Source organism: Mizuhopecten yessoensis, unplaced genomic scaffold (assembly GCF_002113885.1).
Source record: "Mizuhopecten yessoensis strain PY_sf001 unplaced genomic scaffold, ASM211388v2 scaffold2091, whole genome shotgun sequence".
NCBI lineage: Eukaryota > Metazoa > Mollusca > Bivalvia > Pectinida > Pectinidae > Mizuhopecten > Mizuhopecten yessoensis.
This window is the reverse complement of record NW_018404373.1, coordinates 73,752-96,806: the sequence shown is the minus strand read 5'-3', so window position 1 is coordinate 96,806 and position 23,055 is coordinate 73,752. Positions and strand designations below refer to the sequence as shown.

At 37.3% G+C, this 23,055-nt stretch overlaps 2 protein-coding genes and 2 long non-coding RNA genes across 9 annotated transcripts in view; 2 read left to right on the top strand and 2 right to left on the bottom strand.

The window, feature by feature from the left end:
• LOC110445144 (protein O-linked-mannose beta-1,2-N-acetylglucosaminyltransferase 1-like) overlaps window positions 1-727 on the bottom strand; it is a 48,046-nt gene extending 47,319 nt beyond the window's left edge. Inside the window, exon 1 of the mRNA XM_021489568.1 lies at window positions 616-727. The gene's annotated coding sequence lies outside the window, so the exon portion shown is untranslated. The remainder of the gene's footprint in view (window positions 1-615) is intronic.
• A 7,141-nt stretch (window positions 728-7,868) lies between these two features.
• On the top strand, window positions 7,869-10,060 carry LOC110445141. 5 transcript variants are annotated; one of them, XR_002462319.1, is made up of 4 exons: window positions 7,987-8,086; window positions 8,159-9,357; window positions 9,436-9,678; window positions 9,724-10,060. It is a non-coding gene; the product is annotated as an uncharacterized LOC110445141 (long non-coding RNA). The 5 variants fall into 5 exon arrangements; XR_002462317.1 differs by having other exon boundaries at window positions 7,869-9,357; window positions 9,475-9,678; XR_002462318.1 differs by having other exon boundaries at window positions 7,869-9,357; window positions 9,743-10,060.
• A 7-nt stretch (window positions 10,061-10,067) lies between these two features.
• LOC110445143 lies at window positions 10,068-12,613 on the top strand. 2 transcript variants are annotated; one of them, XR_002462321.1, is made up of 4 exons: window positions 10,068-10,225; window positions 10,350-10,413; window positions 11,636-11,733; window positions 11,864-12,613. It is a non-coding gene; the product is annotated as an uncharacterized LOC110445143 (long non-coding RNA). The 2 variants fall into 2 exon arrangements; XR_002462320.1 differs by lacking the exon at window positions 10,068-10,225 and having other exon boundaries at window positions 10,255-10,413.
• Window positions 12,614-12,804: 191 nt separating this feature from the next.
• The window catches only part of LOC110445140 (trimeric intracellular cation channel type B-like), a 31,557-nt gene continuing 21,306 nt past the window's right edge, over window positions 12,805-23,055 (bottom strand). The window contains exons 3-5 of the mRNA XM_021489567.1: window positions 18,526-18,710; window positions 18,009-18,096; window positions 12,805-14,912 (exon numbers count right to left, since the gene is read on the bottom strand). Of these exons, the coding sequence (XP_021345242.1) occupies window positions 14,609-14,912; window positions 18,009-18,096; window positions 18,526-18,710 (577 nt within the window). The 3' untranslated portion in view covers window positions 12,805-14,608. The remainder of the gene's footprint in view (window positions 14,913-18,008; window positions 18,097-18,525; window positions 18,711-23,055) is intronic.

The window sequence follows — 23,055 nt, the reverse complement described above, 5'->3', positions numbered from 1 at the left end:
GGGGGGGGGGGGGTCTCTCAAAATAGTCTTGAAAATCAGTAGTTTTACCACCCGGACATCAGCAGACAGGAAAAAAAATTGGAAGAAAATGTCTGGCAGTTTCTAAATACTGACATGACAGTGAGTAGATCCTACCAGATAAAGTTACTGGTATCCCATATCTCAGTGTATAAGTTTACTGGTGATATTTATATCAGTGTAATAAGTTTACTGGTATCACATATCTCAGTGTAGTAAGTTTACTGGTATCACATATCTCAGTGTAATAAGTTTACTGGTGATATTTATATCAGTGTAATAAGTTTACTGGTATCACATAACATTTGCCTAACTGTAGTCTTCGACCACCGGTACAAGTCATTTATAAACCATGGGTCCACAACTGGGTGGATAATAGTTATTGTACTGAATGTTGTCACCAGACATAGTTCTAATAATAAACGTTGTAAAATACGGCTGAAATAAACGCCGTATCAGAGTGTGCGCACCGAACGTTTATTTTTGTACAATGTTTACATGCCGGTGATGGTGTTCAACATGCTATTTTTTCTGATCAACAGTTTGAAAAATTAATGAATGTACAAATGTACTAAACAGACAGCAAATAGACATTACCCTGTATGTGAATCCTGAGACCAACAGTAGTGGTATGTTGATTGATGTGTAAACATCCGCAGCTCGATCTGAAACCAATATTAACGATGTCTTTACGAGCAGGTGCGCCCCTCTCGGCATCCAGTAAAGGGAGATAACTACTATAGTGCAATAAGCATTAGACGTATTTTTAGCCCGAACTGATATCTCAATTTAAAATGTTTTGATACGTCTCTGGGCGGATTATATTTATATTGTTAGCTATTTTCGGAAAATAGACTGTTTTAACATACAATGTATATCAGGAACAAGACCGTATTATGATAACGGAAATCTTTAAGTGATAGATTATAACAGAGGAGCTATAACATCTAATAATGATAGGCTCATTGAGTAACAAATCAAACAACTTTGCCTAACATGCAGTTCTAGGCCACTAGAAAAGACATTTGTTATACGAAAGCCGATTGACTGTACCGCACAAAATTATATTGTTGGACGATAATCTCGTTATTAAGAGTTAGGTTAATTATCTCGTTAATTAATATTTACGTTTCTCGTACGATTTAGTTATCTCGATTTTTTTATCAAGAATATTTCCTTGGTTTCAACAGAGACGTCTATATTGTAATGTATACGTCTCTGGTTTCAAAGGATCTTTCAACTGAAAAAATACCCTAACCGGTCTTAAACTGATAATCATTGTAGTGCCTGGGATTAATTAGACATATAAGTAGTATATATATATACGTCTCTGAATCGATCTAGACTTGATTCACTACCGTTTATGGGTAGTTTAATTTCCCCATAGTATGAAAATTCACCTGTTCTTTGAAATTCACAATTTGTGCTTCAAAATTCCCTATTTCAACAAGAAAATAGCGGGTTTTCTTCAATATATTTCCCGTATATGTTTGCTTTAAAGTTCAACAGTTAAAATGCATATACTGCATATATATATATATATACATTTTCTTCACATAATTTAAGCAAAAATTCTACAAGTTAAAGCTTAAAATCGTTTATAAATTGAAATATACTGCACACATATATGTATGTCGGACAAAACATTTATCTTTTACCTTTATAACGCTAGAGCCTTGTATCAAAATTTTAATTTCCCTCAAATATGAAAAAGGGTAGATTCCCCTAAAACCTAGATTGATCCCTGAGTGCCATCAATGGGAATTGTATCGCTTTAATCAGTCTAAAAAAAAGTTGAAGACAGTAATAAAGCAAAGTTTAAAAACTAAAATTATATTAAACTTTGAAAAGTTTCCTTTTTGATAGATTAGGAAACGCAAAGTAAAAGCTATGTAAGTCCTTGGCATGCATAACAATCAATACCAACGACTTAACTTATATTAGAACTTATGACGTAAGTATAAACTTGAAACTAAATTATCAGACAGATTATACATATACTGCTCAAGTTAAATATGTCTGATTGAAGAAAGCCGCTTTTCACAAAATTTAGATTAGCGGAACTTGAGTTTGAACTAGCAACCGCGAGCAAAATAAAAATGGCTTAGATTGTATTCAATATTATTAACAATAGTCATACAAAAACACGTGAAATAGATGATAGCAAGCGCGTATAGCTTATGAAAGTTGTTTCCCTTTGTTTGGTCAGTGAGTGATATTAGTTTTACTTCTTTTGGGTAGCTTGATCCATAAACAACAGGCTTGTTCCCGATTCTTCCACTTTTTTTTCAAAGAAAGATTTTAGTCTGATTCTGGATAGTATTGGCAGTATATACCTGTATTTCACCTGTCATCGGTTTTCACCTGTGGTCAACTGTTTTATAATAACTCGGGTTTTGTAGCTGGAAGCTGATTATAATGTTCAATGAAATTAAACATTTTAATCAAAACGTCATTATTGAAAGTATTTTGTATTCATTCCGTTAGTAGTGTAGTTAATGTGATGCTAATATGACATTTGATAAAAACGTCTTATTTTATTTTGTAATAATATATTGTATTATATATAACAAATTTTGTCTTTATTATTGTGTCATTTATAGGCAGTACAGTACTATATCTGTTAGGTATGAGGGAGTTATACGATAAACCGTTTTAAGAATTTGTATAATTTCACGACGACCGTTGAGAGATTCCCAACTAATTAACTGTATTATTCGTCCAGTGCATTCATTTGTGAGTGATTATGTTTTCTGCTAATCAGTACAGTGCTTCGTTTTAATCTACGTAACTAACCTTTCAGATGCCCAATCCCGTACTTTTGAGAGATCTACATTTATAAGTTGGGTAGGCAGATGGTTTTCGACGACAAGATACTGTATATAGTGTCGTCAGCAGATAATTTCATTAGTTCATTTGTGTATTCGATATAATATCATTGATTATTTAAGAAATAGTGAGGGTACGAGAACAGATCCCTGGTGTTCACCTGCTTTAATTTTGAAATACTCTGATATTACTTCATTCAATACCTACAACACGTTGCTGTCTGTTTCAAAGATAACTGAACCAACCAAACACCCTAAATATATCTGCCAGATTTAATTTATGAATTAACCATTTATAAAATGAGATTTTTTTTACTCACATAGGTATATCTCAGACTTTGTGAGAATTTTAGGGTGAAAAGACGGTATTACCTTCCCGTCTTTATACTTTATTTCAACTGTTAATTTGAGTACTAGCACGGACTTAGATAATCTAATTCCGTGGTACTAGTTAGTATACGTAGTTGTATATTAGTTTTGATTTCATCAGAGAAAGCCAGTCTGATAGGTAGGAGAGAGTGTCTGGTTAAGAAATAGGATTTTGATATTACTTGCCTGGTTTTATATGCTATGTTTCATGAATCTATAGAAATAAATATATCTTTCAGTGTCAAAATTGTTTATTCTATCGCTTCCTAAAAACGTTGAACAAGTCATCAAATCTTATAAACACACCTGGGCGAACGGACAAGTTGAGTCACGATATCAGCAATATTCACGTTGCTGTGAAATCACGTTTGGACCTGCTTCTTTAATTAATCGTAACGAGAAAAATATTTTTATTTTGGCATTTTTACAAATGATTTTTTTTTATGTTCTGTATTTATCATATTAAAAATGACCCATAAATATGGTCATGTCTCATTCGGAGAGCTATTCCGTTGTTTTTATTCAGATTACGCTCTACCATAGTAATGTTAAGATATACATATATTACGCATAGATAATTTTCCGGATTTAATAAATTACTCGGGTGTAATGTTTCGACAGAAAATGAAACATATTTGCAATTAATCTTTTGTTGATGTACAAGCTTTAAAAATAGATGTTCCCCTTTCCAAAGGTAGCAGATGGAGACAAATCGGAACATGCACGTAATTGTGTGATTTATCAAGAATTTCAAGCTTCGTATTTGAATTTATCTTGTTACTCTAGTAACTACTACCTGGTTGTCCTTCTATCAATCCTCGTTATTCTAGTAACAGCTAATCCAGTTGTCCTACTATCCATCTTAGGGAATGGAACTTATCTACTAATCTGGTTGTCCTACTACTCAGCTTCGTTAATCCAATAACAATCATTTTGGTTGTCCTATTTAAATCTCTTTAATCCAGCTGTCCTACTACGTAGCTTCGTTAATCCAGTTGTCCTTCTACTCAGCTTCGTTAATCCAGGTGTCCTACTACTCAGCGTCATTAATCCAGTTGTCCTCCTATCCATCTTAGTGAATGGAACTTATCTACTAATCTGATTGTCCTACTACTCAGCTTCATTAATCCAGTTGTCCTACTACTCAGCTTCATTAATCCAGTTGTCCTTCTTCTCAGCGTCATTAATCCAGTTGTCCTACTACTCAGCGTCATTAATCCAGTTGTCCTACTACTCAACTTCATTAATTCAGTTGTCATTCTACTCAGCTTCGTTAATCCAGTAACAATCATTTTGGTTGTCCTATTTAAATCTCTTTAATCCAGCTGTCCTACTACGTAGCTTCGTTAATCCAGTTGTCCTTCTACTCAGCTTCGTTAATCCAGGTGTCCTACTACTCAGCGTCATTAATCCAGTTGTCCTCCTATCCATCTTAGTGAATGGAACTTATCTACTAATCTGATTGTCCTACTACTCAGCTTCATTAATCCAGTTGTCCTACTACTCAGCTTCATTAATCCAGTTGTCCTACTACTCAACTTCATTAATCCAGTAAGCACCAATTTGGTTGTCCTACTATCCACCTTCGTTAATCCAGTTGTCATACTGCTCAGCTTCGTTAATCCAGTAACAATCATTTTGGTTGTCCTATTTAAATCTCTTCAATCCAGCTGTCCTACTACTCAGCTTCATTAATCCAGTTGTCCTTCTACTCAGCTTCGTTAATCCAGTTGTCCTACTACTCAGCGTCATTAATCCAGTTGTCCTACTACTCAACTTCATTAATTCAGTTGTCATACTACTCAGCTTCGTTAATCCAGTTGTCCTTCTACTCAGCTTCGTTAATCCAGTTGTCCTACTACTCAGCGTCATTAATCCAGTTGTCCTACTACTCAACTTCATTAATTCAGTTGTCATACTACTCAGCGTCATTAATCCAGTTGTCCTTCTACTCAGCTTCGTTAATCCAGTTGTCCTACTACTCAGCGTCATTAATTCAGTTGTCCTACTACTCAGCTTCGTTAATCCAGTAACCACCAATTTTGTTGTCCTATTATCCACCTTTTTAATCCAGTTGTCATACTACTCAGCTTCATTAATCCAGTTGTCCTACTACTTAGCTTCATCAATGCAGTTGTCCTACTACTCACCTTCATTAATCCAGTAACAATCATTTTGGTTGTCCTATTTAAATCTCTTTAATCCAGCTGTCCTACTACTCAGCTTCATTAATCCAGTTGTCCTTCTACTCAGCTTCGTTAATCCACTTGTCCTACTACTCATCTTCATTAATCCAGTTGTCCTTCTACTCAGCTTCGTTAATCCAGTTGTCCTACTACTCAGCGTCATTAATCCAGTTGTCCTACTACTCAACTTCATTAATTCAGTTGTCATACTACTCAGCTTCATTAATCCAGTAACAATCATTTAGGTTGTCCTATTTAAATCTCTTTAATCCAGCTGTCCTACTACGTAGCTTCGTTAATCCAGTTGTACCTCTACTCAGCTTCGTTAATCCAGTTGTCCTACTACTCAGCTTCATTAATCCAGTTGTCCTACTACTCAACTTCATTAATCCGGTAAGCACCAATTTGGTTGTCCTACTATCCACCTTCGTAAATCCAGCTGTCATACAACTCAGCTTCGTTAATCCAGTAACAATCATTTTGGTTGTCCTATTTAAATCTCTTTAATCCAGCTGTCCTACTACTCAGCTTCATTAATCCAGTTGTCCTTCTACTCAGCTTCGTTAATCCAGTTGTCCTACTACTCAGCGTCATTAATCCAGTTGTCCTACTACTCAACTTCATTAATTCAGTTGTCATACTACTCAGCTTCGTTAATCCAGTTGTCCTTCTACTCAGCTTCGTTTATCCAGTTGTCCTTCTACTCAGCGTCATTAATCCAGTTGTCCTACTACTCAACTTCATTAATTCAGTTGTCCTACTACTCAGCTTCGTTAATCCAGTAACCACCAATTTTGTTGTCCTATTATCCACCTTTTTAATCCAGTTGTCCTACTACTCAGCTTCATTAATCCAGTTGTCCTACTACTTAGCTTCATCAATCCAGTTGTCCTACTACTCACCTTCATTAATCCAGTAACAATCATTTTGGTTGTCCTATTTAAATCTCTTTAATCCAGCTGTCCTACTACTCAGCTTCATTAATCCAGTTGTCCTTCTACTCAGCTTCGTTAATCCAGTTGTCCTACTACTCAGCGTCATTTATCCAGTTGTCCTACTACTCAACTTCATTAATTCAGTTGTCCTGCTACTCAACTTCATTAATCCAGTAAGCACCAATTTGGTTGTCCTACCACTCAGCTTCGTTAATCCGGTAACCACCAACTTTGTTGTCCTATTTAAATCCCTTTAATCCAGTTGTCATACTATCCAGATACTGCTAATTTGTTTCCCCTTCAATACAGCCTTGTTAATCGAGTAACTGCTAATTTGGTTGTCCTACTATCCAGTAACTGCTAATTTGGTTCCCTACTATCCAGTAACTGCTTAATTGTTTGTCCTACTATCCAGTAACTGCTAATTTGGTTGTCCTACTTTCCTGTACTGCCTATTTGGTTGTCCTACTATCCAGTAACTGCTAATTTGGTTGTCCTACTTTCCTGTACTGCTTATTTGTTTGTCCTACTATCCAGTAACTGCTAATTTGGTTGCCTACTATCCAGTAACTTCCAGTAACTGCTAATTTGGTTGTCCTACTATCCAGTTACTGCTAATTTGGTTGTCCTACTATCCAGTTACTGCTATTTGGTTGTCATACTATCCAGTAACTGCTAATTTGGTTGTCCTACTTTCCAGTAACTGCTAATTTGGTTGTCCTACTATCCAGTAACTGCTAATTTGGTTGTCCTACTATCCAGTTACTGCTAATTTGGTTGTCCTACTATCCAGTAACTGCTAATTTGGTTGTCCTACTATCCAGTAACTGCTAATTTGGTTGTCCTACAATGCAGTCTCATTTATCCAGTTACCACTAATCTAGTTTTCCTACTATATCTTTAGACTCACAGGGTTATCGCCCTTGCATCTGATTCTGATGGTTTTTAGTAACAAACAACTCTTTGCTCACGTAATATTTATCACCTTTATCATAGGTAGATAACTATTGTCAGTAAGGCAAATTAATGCAACAGAAATCTGTACTGAAGTTTAGTGCCAATTCAACAATAATTGATCTATGAAATGTGTCCAACCCAAACTTACAACTATTTTGCACTTTTTCATCACAGCCACATGTTTATAGCTTGGTCTAATTTAAAGGTGTTATCTCAAAATAAGCTAAATAATGTCTGTAAATAATTAAAACAAAACAGAAATCAATCAACATTTTTATCTCTTGTTTATTGAGAGGAATTTCATGATGTACACAACAAACTTTCCAGAATAACCTTGACCATCAGGGAAAATAGACACACTTATTTTTCAGTCTAATTATTTACTCTGGTATACACATGCAGTCAGGTTGGGAGATTTTCAGTATGCTACAAGATATTATTACAAGTTAAACTCAACACTTCATCGATTAACAGCCACTATCAACACTACATAGGGTTATTAGTACTGGGCAACACTACATCAGGTTATCAGCTACAACTGATAATCAACATGACATAGGGTTATTAGCCATGATCAACACTAAATAGGGTCATCAGCCACAATCAACACTACAACAGGGTTATCAGCTATGCTAAACAAAAAATAGGGTCGACAGCCACCTTCAGCACTACATAGAGTTATCAGTCAATATCAACGCTACAGAGTTTTATCAGCCATGATCAACACTACATAGGGTTATTAGCTACAATAAACTCTACATAGGATTATCAGCCATGATCAACACTACATAGGGTTATCAGCTATCAGTTATCAGCTATGATCAATATAACATAGGGTTATCAGCCATGATCAACACTACATAAGGTTATCAGCCATGATCAACACTACATAGGGTTATTAGCTGTGATCAACGCTACAGAGCGTTATCAGCCATGATCAACACTACATCGGGTTATCAGCAACAACTGATAATCAACATAACATAGGGCTATTAGTAATGATCAACACTAAATAGGGTTGACAGCCACCATCAACACTACATAGGGTTATCAGCCGTGATCAACACTACATAGGGTTATCAGCCATGATCAACACTACATAGTGTTATTAGCTGTGATCAACGCTACAGAGTGTTATTAGCCATGATCAACACTACATAGGGTTATCAGCCGTGATCAACACTACATAGGGTTATCAGCAATGATCAACACTACATAAGGTTATCAGCTGTGATCAACACAACATAGGGTCATCTACTATGATGAATAGTACACAGGGGTTATCAGCTACGACCGATGATCTACACTACACAAGGTCATCACCACTACTTTGGGTAGACAGCACTGATCAATATACTGTATAGGGCTCTCAGCTCATGATGAACTAAATAATAGTACAAAAAAAGGCACCGGCCAAAAAAATATCCAATATCTAATAATATAGACAATTCAACATTTTTTATATACATTATTACCTGATTAATAAAGCATATTTTTTTTAAATCTTAGAAGTGTTAAGCTCACTAAAATCAGGTTATAAATGAGGTTTCAGTATAAACAGAGAATGTTTACTATAGGCAAAAAGGGTTTGATTCGTTGCAGTCCAGTTGACTTATTGTTTTTGCAGTAGTTTAATTAAGCCTATGCAGAGATTTTTACGAATGAAAAATGGGATAATATTTGACAAAATTTACAAATAAAATCAGACTAAAAGCAATTCATCTCAAATGACTAGATTCTATGCCATAATTACATTACACAAAGGTTATGGCAGCAGTTTAACAAATCATACAAAATGGCACAAATATTTTTTGAGAAATTAAAAAGGAACACAAACAATTTTGGAAAGAAATGCAAGCTTGAATAATATATCTTTCAAATGATTATATATGTTAACCAGTGTTCACAGCAAAAATAAAAGCATAATGATTGCTACATGAAAAATATTCATGGAAGCAAAAATACGAAAAAGGAGATTACCTGTGAAAAATGCTGAATTTCAATCTGAAAGCTTAGGCAGTTTCACACTAAAAGATGACATATGTACACCTACATGTACAGAAGGTATGTCTGATGACCAGAGGTATGTCTGATGACCAGAAGGAATGTCTGATGACCAGAGGTATGTCTGAAGACCAGAAGGCATGTCTGATGACCAGAAGGTATGTCTGATGAACAGAGGTATGTCTGATGACCAGAAGGTATGTCTGATGACCAGAAGGTATGCCTGATGACCAGAGGTATCAGTATGTCTGCTGACCAGAAGATATGTCTGCTGACCAGAGGTATTTCTGATGACCAAAAGGTATGTCTGATGACCAGAAGCATTGTCTGATGACCAAAAGGTATGTCTGATAACCAGAAGGTATGTCTGATGACCAAAAGGTATGTCTGCTGACCAGAAGTACCAGTATGTCTGATGACCAGAAGGTATGTCTGATGACCAGAGGTATGTCTGATGACCAGAAGGTATGCCTGATGACCAGAGGTATGTCTGATGACCAGAAGGTATGTCTGATGACCAGAAGGTATGTCTGATGACCAAAAGGTATGTCTGCTGACCAGAGGTACCAGTATGTCTGATGACCAGAAGGTATGCCTGATGACCAGAAGGTATGTCTGATGACCAGAAGGCATGTCTGATGACCAGAAGGTATGTCTGATGACCAGAAGGCATGTCTGATGACCAAAAGGTATGTCTGATGACCAGAAGGTATGCCTGATGACCAGAAGGTATGTCTGAGGACCAGAAGGCATGTCTGATGACCAGAAGGTATGTCTGATAACCAGAAGGCATGTCTGATGACCAAAAGTTATGTCTGATGACCAGAAGGTATGCCTGATGACCAGAAGGTATGTCTGAGGACCAGAAGGCATGTCTGATGACCAGAAGGTATGTCTTATGACCAGAAGGTATGTCTGATGACCAGAGGTACCAGTATGTCTGATGACCAAAAGGGATGTCTGATGACCAGAGGTATGCCTGATGACCAGAGGGATGTCTGAAGACCAGAAGGCATGTCTGATGACCAGAAGGTATGTCTTATGACCAGAAGGTATGTCTGATGACCAGAGGTACCAGTATGTCTGATGACCAAAAGGTATGTCTGATGACCAGAGGTATCAGTATGTCTGCTGACCAGAGGTACCAGTATGTCTGATGACCAAAAGGTATGTCTGATGACCAGAGGTATGCCTGATGACCAAAAGGTATGTCTGATGACCAGAGGTATTTCTGATGGCCAAAAGGTATGTCTGATAACCAGAAGGTATGCCTGATGACCAAAAGGTATGTCTGATAACCAGAAGGTATGTCTGATAACCAGAAGATATGTCTGCTGACCAGAGGTACCAGTATGTCTGATGACCAGAAGGTATGTCTGATGACGAGAGGTATGTCTGATAACCAGAAGGTATGTCTGATGACCAAAAGGTATGTCTGATGACCAGAGGTATGTCTGATGTCCAGAAGGTATGTCTGATGACCAGAGGTATTTCTGATGACCAGAGGTATGTCTGATGACCAGAAGCATTGTCTGATGACCAGAAGGTATGTCTGATGACCAAAAGGTATGTCTGATGACCAGAGGTATTTCTGATGGCCAAAAGGTATGTCTGATAACCAGAAGGTATGCCTGATGACCAAAAGGCATGTCTGATAACCAGAAGGTATGTCTGATAACCAGAAGATATGTCTGCGGACCAGAGGTACCAGTATGTCTGATGACCAGAAGGAATGTCTGATGACCAGAAGCATTGTCTGATGACCAGAAGCATTGTCTGATGACGGGTATGTCTGAAGACCAGAAGGCATGTCTGATGACCAGAAGGTATGTGTGATGACCAGAAGGTATGTCTGATGACCAGAAGGGATGTCTGATGACCAGAGGTATGGTATGCCTGATGACCAGAGGTATCAGTATGTCTGCTGACCAGAAGATATGTCTGCTGACCAGAGGAACCAGTATGTCTGATGACCAAAAGGCATGTCTGATGACCAGAAGGTATGTCTGATGACCACAAGGTATGCCTGATGACCAGAGGTATCAGTATGTCTGCTGACCAGAAGATATGTCTGCTGACCAGAGGTACCAGTATGTCTGATGACCAGAAGGTATGTCCGATGACCAGAAGGTATGCCTGATGACCAGAGGTATGTCTGATGACCAGAAGCATTGTCTGATGACCAGAAGGTATGTCTGATGACCACAAGGTATGCCTGATGACCAGAGGTATCAGTATGTCTGCTGACCAGAAGATATGTCTGCTGACCAGAGGTACCAGTATGTCTGATGACCAGAAGGAATGTCTGATGACCAGAGGTATGTCTGATGACCAGAAGGTATTTCTGATGACCAGAAGGTATGTCTGATGCCCAGAGGTATGTCTGATGACCAGAAGGTATGTCCGATGACCAGAAGGTATGCCTGATGACCAGAGGTATCAGTATGTCTGCTGACCAGAAGATATGTCTGCTGACCAGAGGTACCAGTATGTCTGATGACCAGAAGGAATGTCTGATGACCAGAGGCATGTCTGATGACCAGATGGTATGTCTGAAGACCAGAAGGTATGTCTGATGACCAGAGGTATGCCTGATGACCAAAAGGTATGTCTGATAACCAGAAGGTATGCCTGATGACCAAAAGGGATGTCTGATAACCAGAAGGTATGTCTGATGACCAGAAGGTATGTCTGAAGACCAGAAGGTATGTCTGATGACCAGAGGGATGTCTGCTGACCAGAGGTATGTCTGATGACCAGAAGGTATTTCTGATGACCAGAAGGTATGTCTGATGGCCAGAGGTATGTCTGATGACCAGAAGGTATGTCCGATGACCAGAAGGTATGCCTGATGACCAGAGGTATGTCTGATGACCAGAAGGTATTTCTGATGACCAGAAGGTATGTCTGATGACCAGAGGTATGTCGGATGACCAGAGGTATGTCTGATGACCAGAAGCATTGTCTGATGACCAGAAGGAATGTCTGATGACCAGAAGGTATGTCTGATGACCAGAAGGTATGTCTGATGACCAGAAGCATTGTCTGATGACCAGAAGCATTGTCTGATGACGGGCGTCTGATGATCATAAGCACTTAACGTAACAGTTTCTACAACACAAATAAATGAAACTCTAGCCATTTGGCTTTGGAAATGGTAATGATTTTGAAATATCCAGAAGATTCTGCTGGGAGGAAATGATATAATGTTCAGGCGTCAAACTCACAAAACTTTTCGATTTAAGAATGTCCTTAACTTCTCAAAAACAGATTTATTTTACAGATCCACAAAGACAATGGAAAAAGTAACATGTATTTTTATGGTAAGAAAATCATTCTTGACCTGAAACAGCAGATTAAATTTTTGAAAACTTAAATGAAGAACATTTATGGAGAAAAGTAAGTTTTTGGAATATTTAATAAGGGTAAGAACATTCTTAAAAAGAAGAATTTTTGTGATTCTGTGCCTGAAGAAAGCACTGTACAAAAATTGAGGGTGACACTTCTGACATTAAAACACATTCACTTAGCATCCTCTTTTACTAAACATTCAAACAATATTGATTTTATACACCAGAGAAACATATAAATCTGCCATACAAATCAACTACACTTCTTAACAACAACTTATATCAGTACGAAACATAAATTGCAAAGTAAATCATGAAATGAAAATCATCCTACACTATACATAACCTGCAAAATTAGCTCTGACAAACCAAAATCATCAAGGCAATTCATTTGCAATGGAAATGCCCTCCCACATTATACATAACATTTTTTCAAATATATGATGTCACTCTATAAGCAAATAAATTTGCGTTGATGTGGATCGAGTTTTGTACTCTATTTTCAAATAAAATAAAAACGTTAATGGCAGATACTCATGGCCTATTGCTTCAGAATGCCGAATATCATTAAATTTGAACTTCTACAATATGTAATAAAACAGTTGTGAGATCTGTAGATCACCGACTCGGAGTCATCAATCGATGGTTTTTCTTGCTGGTACCCATAACAAAAGCTGGGTAGGATATCACACCCATAGACAATGGTATGGATTGAATTTGCTGACTTTTTGTAGCTGCACCAAGCTCCCATTTACACAAGACAAGGGTAAGTTAGGGGATGTACGGGAATGTTTAATGTCTAGTATATTTCTTACCGGGAGTATACAATCGCTAATAACGGTTAAACATACAGTCTCTGAACGTAATGAAGACAAACAAAAATATCCTTTTGGAACTTGATGTGTGTATTAGACATTGAACTTCCGACGATAGTTTCAGAATTTGCCGGTTATGATTAGATGTAAAAGCCTTGGAACTTACTAACGATTTTTTGAAATGATAATCGCCTCAGAACTTGCTATTAAATGGTGATTAGAAGTAACAGCCTCAGAAGTTTAGTCATTATAGTCACATCTAACACTTTGGTTTTATTGAGCCACAACAGGTAGTTTATTATAGCGATCTTTGGTGATTTACACTTGTAAAAAAATATATTCATTTGTTTATTGAGTTTATTGATAATTACTCTCTAATGGTTATAATGGCAGCTCTGACATGTAGTACAGGTATATATACAACTGTTAACTTTTGATTTTTACAAATTGAAGAAACCAATGCTTCAGTAGAATATGGTGAATAAGTTAAAGTCACCTAGATCTTTCATCAGATGTCACAGATCTACATTACAAAATTTGGTGAGATTTTTCAAGTTCAGATCAGAAAAAAACAGCATACAAAAAAATGTAAATCAAGGTAAATTTTTGCAGATAATATAAACAGAATCATGAAAATGTTCACATTTCTGAAAACAATTTGCTGTTCTTTTAAACAAATACATTCATACTGAAAAAGAGGACCGGTACATGTATATATTTCATCTACATTAAAAAAAGTCAAATTGAATAGTCCCAGTCATCTATCAAAAGAATATACAAATAAATAATTCCAGTACCAGTAATTCCTTCATTACAAAAGGGAGTACTTGTGAGGGAACTCTTTTGTCTGTGAGGATAATGCTGTATTTTTTCTCAATCTGTGAACACCCTTGAGGAAAATAAATGCAAGGATCTTGATAAAAATTTCACAGATAAGAAATGTAAGACATCTTAATGTCTAGTTACCTCAAAACAGTGCAAAATGCTTTCCAAACCCTTCCCCCATATCAATTCACAAAATCCCTTTTGCAGGCCCAATTTTCATGAATCAAACTCCATCTGAGGAGGAGATCTTTATTTATTCAGCTAAAGATTGATTCTCATTTGAATTACTACACCTATATTTATGAATTTTATGTACTGAGCTTAATCCTTTTTCTTGTCCTCTTTGCTCTTGACAGGGATGTCATTCTTGTTTTCTTTGTCCTCCTCCTTCTTCTCAGATGTGACTGCCCTCCTCATTGCATCCCACATACCTCCCATGAAGATGGCACAGAACAGATTCTCAAATGGTGCAAATGGGTCATGAATACCTAATAGCAGGGCCGAGAGTTTGAAGTACACAAAGAAGATGACAATGCCGAAGTAGATAAGAGGGTGGGGTGCAGTGATGTAGTTGAGTCGCTCCAGCAAGAATACAGATGATGCCACAATGCAAGCTTTGGTAACGCTGCAACAGAAACATAATGCAAGAATTACGAAAACTTTTGATCATTTTTTAAAAACTTTTTAAAATTCCATGAAACCTGCTCTGTACAACTTACAAATTTAAATAGATAACAACCTACCCCTTATATAATGTTTTCTGGAAGTTATTTTTTTTAACCTTTACATATATTTACTTGCACTCTAAAAGATGTGCAAAATAAAACTGCTGCTAGTCCTACCTGATTATACAAAGCCTGATCAGTGTAAAAGTCATTGACACAAATGTTTTAATGAGATTTTTGAGAAATACTCGTACCTAAGGAAGTATACTGAATCCCTGTATACATTTAATTTTGAATTTCAATATTTTTGAAGATATACTACATCGATTTGTGTGAAGTTGTCATAAAGCTTTACGGGCTTTTGAACACTAGGCCCCAGGTATTTATTGGTTGAGGATGAATTAATAACCTGAATATTTCTCTCCAAGTAGATAATTATAGATTATCACACTGTATTTTCAGGGTTTGTCGTGAGAACAATTTTATCTACATGCGAGAGATGAAAAAATTGTTCAAACAACAAAAACTGAAAATACTGTTTGATAAACTATTTATCATCTATATACTACTACCTTATATATTTCTCCATTTAAACAAGAGGTCCATGGGCCTTAACGGTCACCTGAGTCCTACATTATTTATTTTTGATGTTGAAATATGAAGTGGAGATAATGATGTCAATCATCCCTACCAATTTGAGTAAAAAAAAGGTAAGAATAACGTTAAGTTCAGTTTGTCAGGACCATGAGTTGATCATTCCCAGACCAAGTTTCAGAGCCGTTTAGAACTTGGTTTTAAGTTTGATTTTTTTCCCTTCAAAATGGCAGCCTTGGTGGCCATATTGGATTTCTAACCGACCTGAAAAATAAAAACACTTTGCCAGGACCATGAGTCGATCATTCCTACCAAGTTTCAGTTTAATTGGGCCGCCCAGTTGAACTTAACTTTAAGATTAAAATAGTTTTTCAAAATGGCAGTCGTGGCGGCCATATTGGATTTCTGATTGACCCGAAAATAACAACAGTTTGTCAGGAGCACGAGTCGATCATTGCAACCAAGTTTCAGTTAAATCGGCCGAGTAGAACTTGACTTTAAGTTTGAAATAGTTTTTCAAAATGGCAGCCGTGGCGGCCTTATTGGATTTCTGATCGACCTGAAAAATCACAACAGTTTATCAGGACCATGAGTGATCATTCCTACCAGGTTTCAGTTAAATCGGCCCAGTAGAACTTGACCTTAAGTTTGAAATAGATTTTCAAAATGGTGGCGGTGGCAGCCATATTGGATTTCTGAGCTAAAGCTCAGGTGACCTAAAAACTCAACAAAAAAACGTGTTTTCCAAATGACTTCATAGCTCAATGGTCAACGATCGCCTGTGGCAAACTTAAACAAATAGAAGTTTTGCACGGAGGAATACAATGAACCTTAAAACTATGTAGAATTAATATATTTAAAACACTTCTATCGTCATTGGATTTTTCATGTGCACATTTACACCTGAAATGGTGTTGTTATTCTCACAATATTTTTCCGTAACTTTGTATTGATATGCTAATGACGAACTTTTTCTTACGCGGATCACTTTTGTGTGGACACTATTTTCGGTTTCATACGTCATCTGGCACAAGCAGACATTCTTTTTGGAGAAAATACGTTCCCAAGTGCTGGGGAATGGGAAAATCTGTCTCAACTTCTTCTAAAATTGACAACCAATTATAATGAATTTATCATGCTACCGGACGGTGGTATAACCATAACAAGAGGCCCCGAGGGCCTGTATCGCTCACCTGGATATCTAAGCAATCATGGCAAAATATTCTTCAAATGAGATCCAAGGGAATATGCCAGACCCCAAGGCCAATCCTTGTAGCAAATCTGTATTTGATTTTTTATGCCCAGCAATTTTATGTATGGTTATGGGGTGGGGATCTCAACTGTTTCCAAGCTGTGACTCAGAAACTAGGTCCCTAGGGTTGTGGCCAGACCCCAGGATAAATTCTAATATCATGACTGCATTTGTCTCTTATATATAGTTTTGGGTGGGGATCTCAACCGTTTCAAAGTTATGACCCAGGGGTTAAGTCTCCAAGGGTGGGGCTAGACCCTAGACCCAACCTGAAAGCAAATGTGCATTCTTCTCTTTATACTCAGCAATTGTATATATATTGTATATGGTGGGGATCTCAACCATTTCCAAGGAATATTTATTTTTTGGCCCCACCCCTTAGCCCAGGGGGTCAGCCCCACCATTTGTACACTTTTGAATCCCTGCCTCCCATGAATGCTTCCGACCAAATATGATCAATATCCATGGTATAGTCTTACGGAAGAAGTCGTTTATAGCAATATAGCCAAATTTCCCCCTTTTGGCCCAGCCCTCAGCCCCCTGGGGGGTCAGCCCAACCACTTGTACAATTTTGAATCCACACTACCTAGGGATGCTTCCAGTCAAATTTAGTTAAATTCCAATCAGTGGTTAAGAAGAAGAAGTCGTTTAAAGAAATTGTTGATGGACGCCACGGTATGGCATAAGCTCACCTTGGTCCTTCGGACCCGGTGAGCTAAAAATCAACTTTCGTTTAAAAGGTACATTGATGTTAAGACTGAAAACCTAAATATAACAAATTCCTAGAGAGCAAACTCAATTATAATACCGGTAAGTGAATATATCTGACTTCATTTCCAGAGAAGTAGCAGGATAAAATAAGTGTTAGCTGATACACCCTGCTAGATGTCCGTGCCAGCATCCTTGTCCTTAATTGAATCAACCTAACAAACCTTTGGCAGCCACAAATAGTCACTATACCTCAGTGATTTTTCTACCTTAATTTTACAACATCAATTCCTATATGAAAATAAAGCATTATTTTTATTGAAACTGTGAAGATATTCTTCACATTTTTTATTCTTTTTGGAAAATTCAGCACTCTTTTGCTAGGGGGAAGCAGCCTGTGTTTGACTGTAAAACAAGGCCAAAAATGTCACTGTTTCTATTGATCAATATCACAGATAAACTAAGACTGCCACAACAATCAGTTGTGTTGTTTCATACTTACAAAGATGGTTGCAAAAGTTCATTGGTGCCTGGGATCCACAAACCTCGCACCAGCCGTTCAAAGTTCTTCATTAAACCACTTCCAGCACCTGTTGACATCCAAACAATATATGTTGATCATAATTTGATTTAACATAGCTCAATCATGTCCAGATGTATCAGTACTAGTGCTATACAATTAATGATATTAAGCATATTTATTAATTATTAAATTGAAAATTAATCTTGAATTAAAGAATTTTAATAATTCAATACAGTGGTATTAAATAAGATTTGATACAACTCTTATTATGTTCTAATACGATGATGAATCTAGAAATTGCCTGCACTGGTACACAGGGATTTCACGTTTGTTGTTTCAATGTTTGTAGGTAATACAGAAGCTGATCATGAGTGCCGTTAATTTTGGAAACACAAATGGCAAAAGATCCACGATTAAAGAAAGGTCATAAAGAAAGCATCATTAGATCTCCTATAACGGTACCTAACTTTGGTCATTTAAGATAGTATGTACTCACCTTTGACCGTTCCTATAAGAATTATTACAAAGTAGGCGTTAGGGTAGAGCTTGGCAGTATGAATGACAGCGTGGTAGACTTTGTGTGCTCTTTGACATTCCTTAAGTGCTGCCACAACTAACTTACAGGGGAGGAACCGGCCAATCTTGTACACAATGTCAAACGGGGAATAGAAGATAAGATACCTGAAAGAAAGAAAGGAAAACTAAAGAAAATACTTCATAGAAATCAAACTTTATGAACTGCTTCTTTTCTTTTTTAATTACGAACAATTTAAGTTATTATCAAATGAATATCAAGTTTTCCAGAGAATACTTGTCTTAAACATATTTGGATTAAAATTAACTGTAACCCACCCTCGATACTCCAGGGGTTATGCTCACTTACATTCTCTGCAACCGTAGAATATGTAATAGCAAAATTGAAGGCACACAGCTAGCTATTTGATTGGTCTCAGCTAAAAAAAACACCTGACCAATTGCTAGTCTGATACCTCTCTTTTGAAGATTACAGAGAAGCCGACACCCAACTTCAAAGCCAATCAATTCTACTGTTATGCAGCTGCGAGATTTTGTCATGTACATGTACAAAACAGGAACAAACTAGTCCTATTGTCTGACATCCACATATTCTAGGGGTGCAGAGAATGTAAATGAATGTAATCCCTGGAGTATTGAACATGACCTTAACTCATACACCCCTGAAGACACGTTTGGACACTTCCAATTCAATGGTTGGAATAGTTCATTATGAAATTTTAGGGGTGAATGAGTTAACCAAATTATAGGATGCATTGTAATGTCATAGCACTTTCAAGTAACAAAAATAGATATAGATACAGGCAAGAGGGCAGAATATTGAACTGCAAATGTGACCCAGAAAAGCATGCTTTTCACAATATTCACATTTTTTTTTATGTTATACAACATTATGAAAATTGTCACAAATCTTTCACTTTTAGCTTACCAGAAGCTAGCTAAAATGAAGAATTCTGACAGTTATGCATGTTTCATAAACCTTATATGAAATGGAAACTCATCCTTCCAATGTTTTTTGGAGCTGTTTTTATTATCAAACTGTAAGCTTAAGTTAGTACTTAGAGTTGAATCTGGCAGAAAGTAATTTCATGAACTCAACTGAGGCTGACAATTTCATCTTGTACCCACTTGTAAGATCACGAGACCAGTACGGGCAGGACTAGAACTGCACCTAGATTAATCGTTGTCCAGTGTATTATAATAGTGATATGATACTCTGGCTAACATCTTAAAAAGGCAGGGTCCTGGAACAGTAGTTGTTGTGATGTAACTGCTGCAAGTACTTATGGACTTTGGTTGATATCATTATGTAGTAATATGGACCCAAGATAGTAACCAAGATGAGGTCAGGATTAATTTAAACTTTCAAGTCCATATAACCACATTTTCCCTCAAATAAAGTTCATAATTATAACATAAGTTACGAAATAATTATAAATTTTTTAACATTAAGGATGGACATAAGTAAATCTTCAGAACCGTTCTGCACTTGACAGAGAACATTAGTTGTGACATTACACCACTTGACAGAGAACATTAGTTGTGACATTACACCACTTGACAGATAACACTAGTTGTGACATTATACCACTTGACAGAGGACACTAGTTGTGACATTACACCACTTGACAGAGAGCACTAATTGTGACATTATACCACTTGACAGAGAACATTAGTTGTGACATTACACCACTTGACAGAGAACATCAGTTGTGACATTACACCACTTGACAGAGAACACCAGTTGTGACATTACACCACTTGACAAAGAACACTTGTTGTGACATTACACCACTTGACAGAGAACACTAATTGTGACATTATACCACTTGACAGAGGACACTAGTTGTGACATTACAACACCACTTGACAGAGGACACTAGTTGTGTCATTACACCACTTGACAGAGAACACTTGTTGTGCCATTACACCCCTTGACAGAGAACACTAATTGTGACATTAACCACTTGACAGAGAACATTAGTTGTGACATTACACCACTTGACAGTGAACATTAGTTGTGACATTACACCACTTGACAAAGAACACGTGTTGTGACATTACACCACTTGACAGTGAACATTAGTTGTGACATTACACCACTTGACAGAACATTAGTTGTGACATTACACCACTTGAAAGAGGACACTAGTTGTGACATTACACCACGTGACAGAGAACACTAGTTGTGACATTACCACTTGACAGAGGACACTAGTTGTGTCATTACACCACTTGACAGAGAACACCAGTTGTGACATTACACCACTTCACAAAGAACACTTGTTGTGACATTACACCACTTGACAGGGAACACTAGTTGTGACATTATACCAGTTGATAGAGAATATAAGTTGTGACATTATACCACTTGCCAGAGGACACTAGTTGTGACATTATACCACTTACTAGTTGTGACATCATACCACTTGACAGAGAACATAAGTTGCGACATTATACCACTTGACAGAGGACACTAATTGTGACATTATACCACTTGCCAGAGGACACTAGTTGTGACATTACACAACTTGACAGAGAACACTAGTTGTGACATTACCCCACTTGACAGATAACACTAGTTGTGCCATTATACCACTTGACAGAGAACATAAGTTGCGACATTATACCACTTGACAGAGGACGCTAGTTGTGACATTATACCACTTGACATAGGACACTAGTTGTGACATTATACCACTTACTAGTTGTGACATCATACCACTTGACAGAGAACATAAGTCGTGACATTATACCACTTGACAGAGGACGCTAGTTGTGACATTATACCACTTGACAGCGAACATAAGTTGTGACATTATACCACTTGACAGAGTACACTAGTTGTGACATTACTCCACTTGACAGAGAACACTAGTTGTAACATTATACCACTTGACAGAGGACACTAGTTTTGACATTACACCACTTGACAGAGGACAGTAGTTGTGACATTACACCACTTGACAGAGAACACTAGTTGTGACATTACACCACTTGACAGATAACACTAGTTGTGACATTATACCACTTGACAGAGAACATAAGTTGTGACATTATACCTCTTGACAGAGAACATAAGTCGTGACATTATACCACTTGACATAGGACACTAGTTGTGACATTACTCCACTTGACAGAGAACACTAGTTGTTACATTACACCACTTGACAGGGAACACTAGTTGTGACATTACTCCACTTGACAGAGAACACTAGTTGGGACATTACACCACTTGACAAAGAACATGAGTTGCGACATTACTCCACCTGACAGAGAACATGAGTTGCGACATTACTCCACCTGACAGAGAACATGAGTTGCGATATTACACCACCTGACAGAGAACATGAGTTGCGACATTACACCACTTGACAGGGAACACTAGTTGTGACATTACACCACTTGACAGAGAACATGAGTTGCGACATTACACCACCTGACAGAGAACATGAGTTGTGACATTACAATACTTGACAGAGAACACTAGTTGTGACATTATACCACTTGACAGAGAACACTAGTTGTTACATTACACCACTTGACAGAGAACATGAGTTGGGACATTACAACACTTGCCAGAGAACCCTAGTTGTGACATTACCCCACTTGACAGAGAACATGAGTTATGACATTACAACACTTGCCAGAGAACACTAGTTGTGACATTACACCACTTGACAGAGAACATGAGTTGTGACATTACAACACTTGCCAGAGAACACTAGTTGTGACATTACACCACTTGACAGAGGACACTAGTTGTGACATTACACCACTTGACAGAGGACACCAGTTGTGACATTACACCGCTTGACAGAGGACACTAGTTGTGACATTACACCACTTGACAGAGAACATTAGATGTGACATTACACCACTTGACAGAGAACACCAGTTGTGACATTACACCACTTGACAGAGAACACTAGTTGTGACATTACACCTCAAGTGTTTACAATCTTGTGTCACAAAAGTAATATTTTTTCTCTTGCAGTCACTGTTGGTTAGACATGGCCCTTGGCAGTTCATCACAATATATTTACCATCGTATGGCATTGCCACTATATAACCTTACCATTCATTTAGGCTATGAATGCCATGGAACGATTGTTGACATCATCATTGTAATCATAATGACATCATAATTGTTATGTTGGATACCACTGACCCTCCCTCGGCGATGGCCCAGGGAGAGTCAGTGGTATCATTGAACAAGATGCATACATTATTTGAACTAAATACTGAATATTTGGTAAGTGTAATTGAATTTTCTATGAGATGAACAGATTCCAAAACATGGTAATTATAAGTATTGAACTGCTTTCAGTGGCATACATAGGCTATATGAATTCCAGCTGGACAAAGGCAAATCCAACATAATTTGCCTTTGTCCAGTTGGCATTCATATAGTCTATGAATGTCAACTGAAAGCAGTTCAATGCTTAAGAATGAGTCACCATGCCTCAGTCTTTTGAAAGAATACATGCCC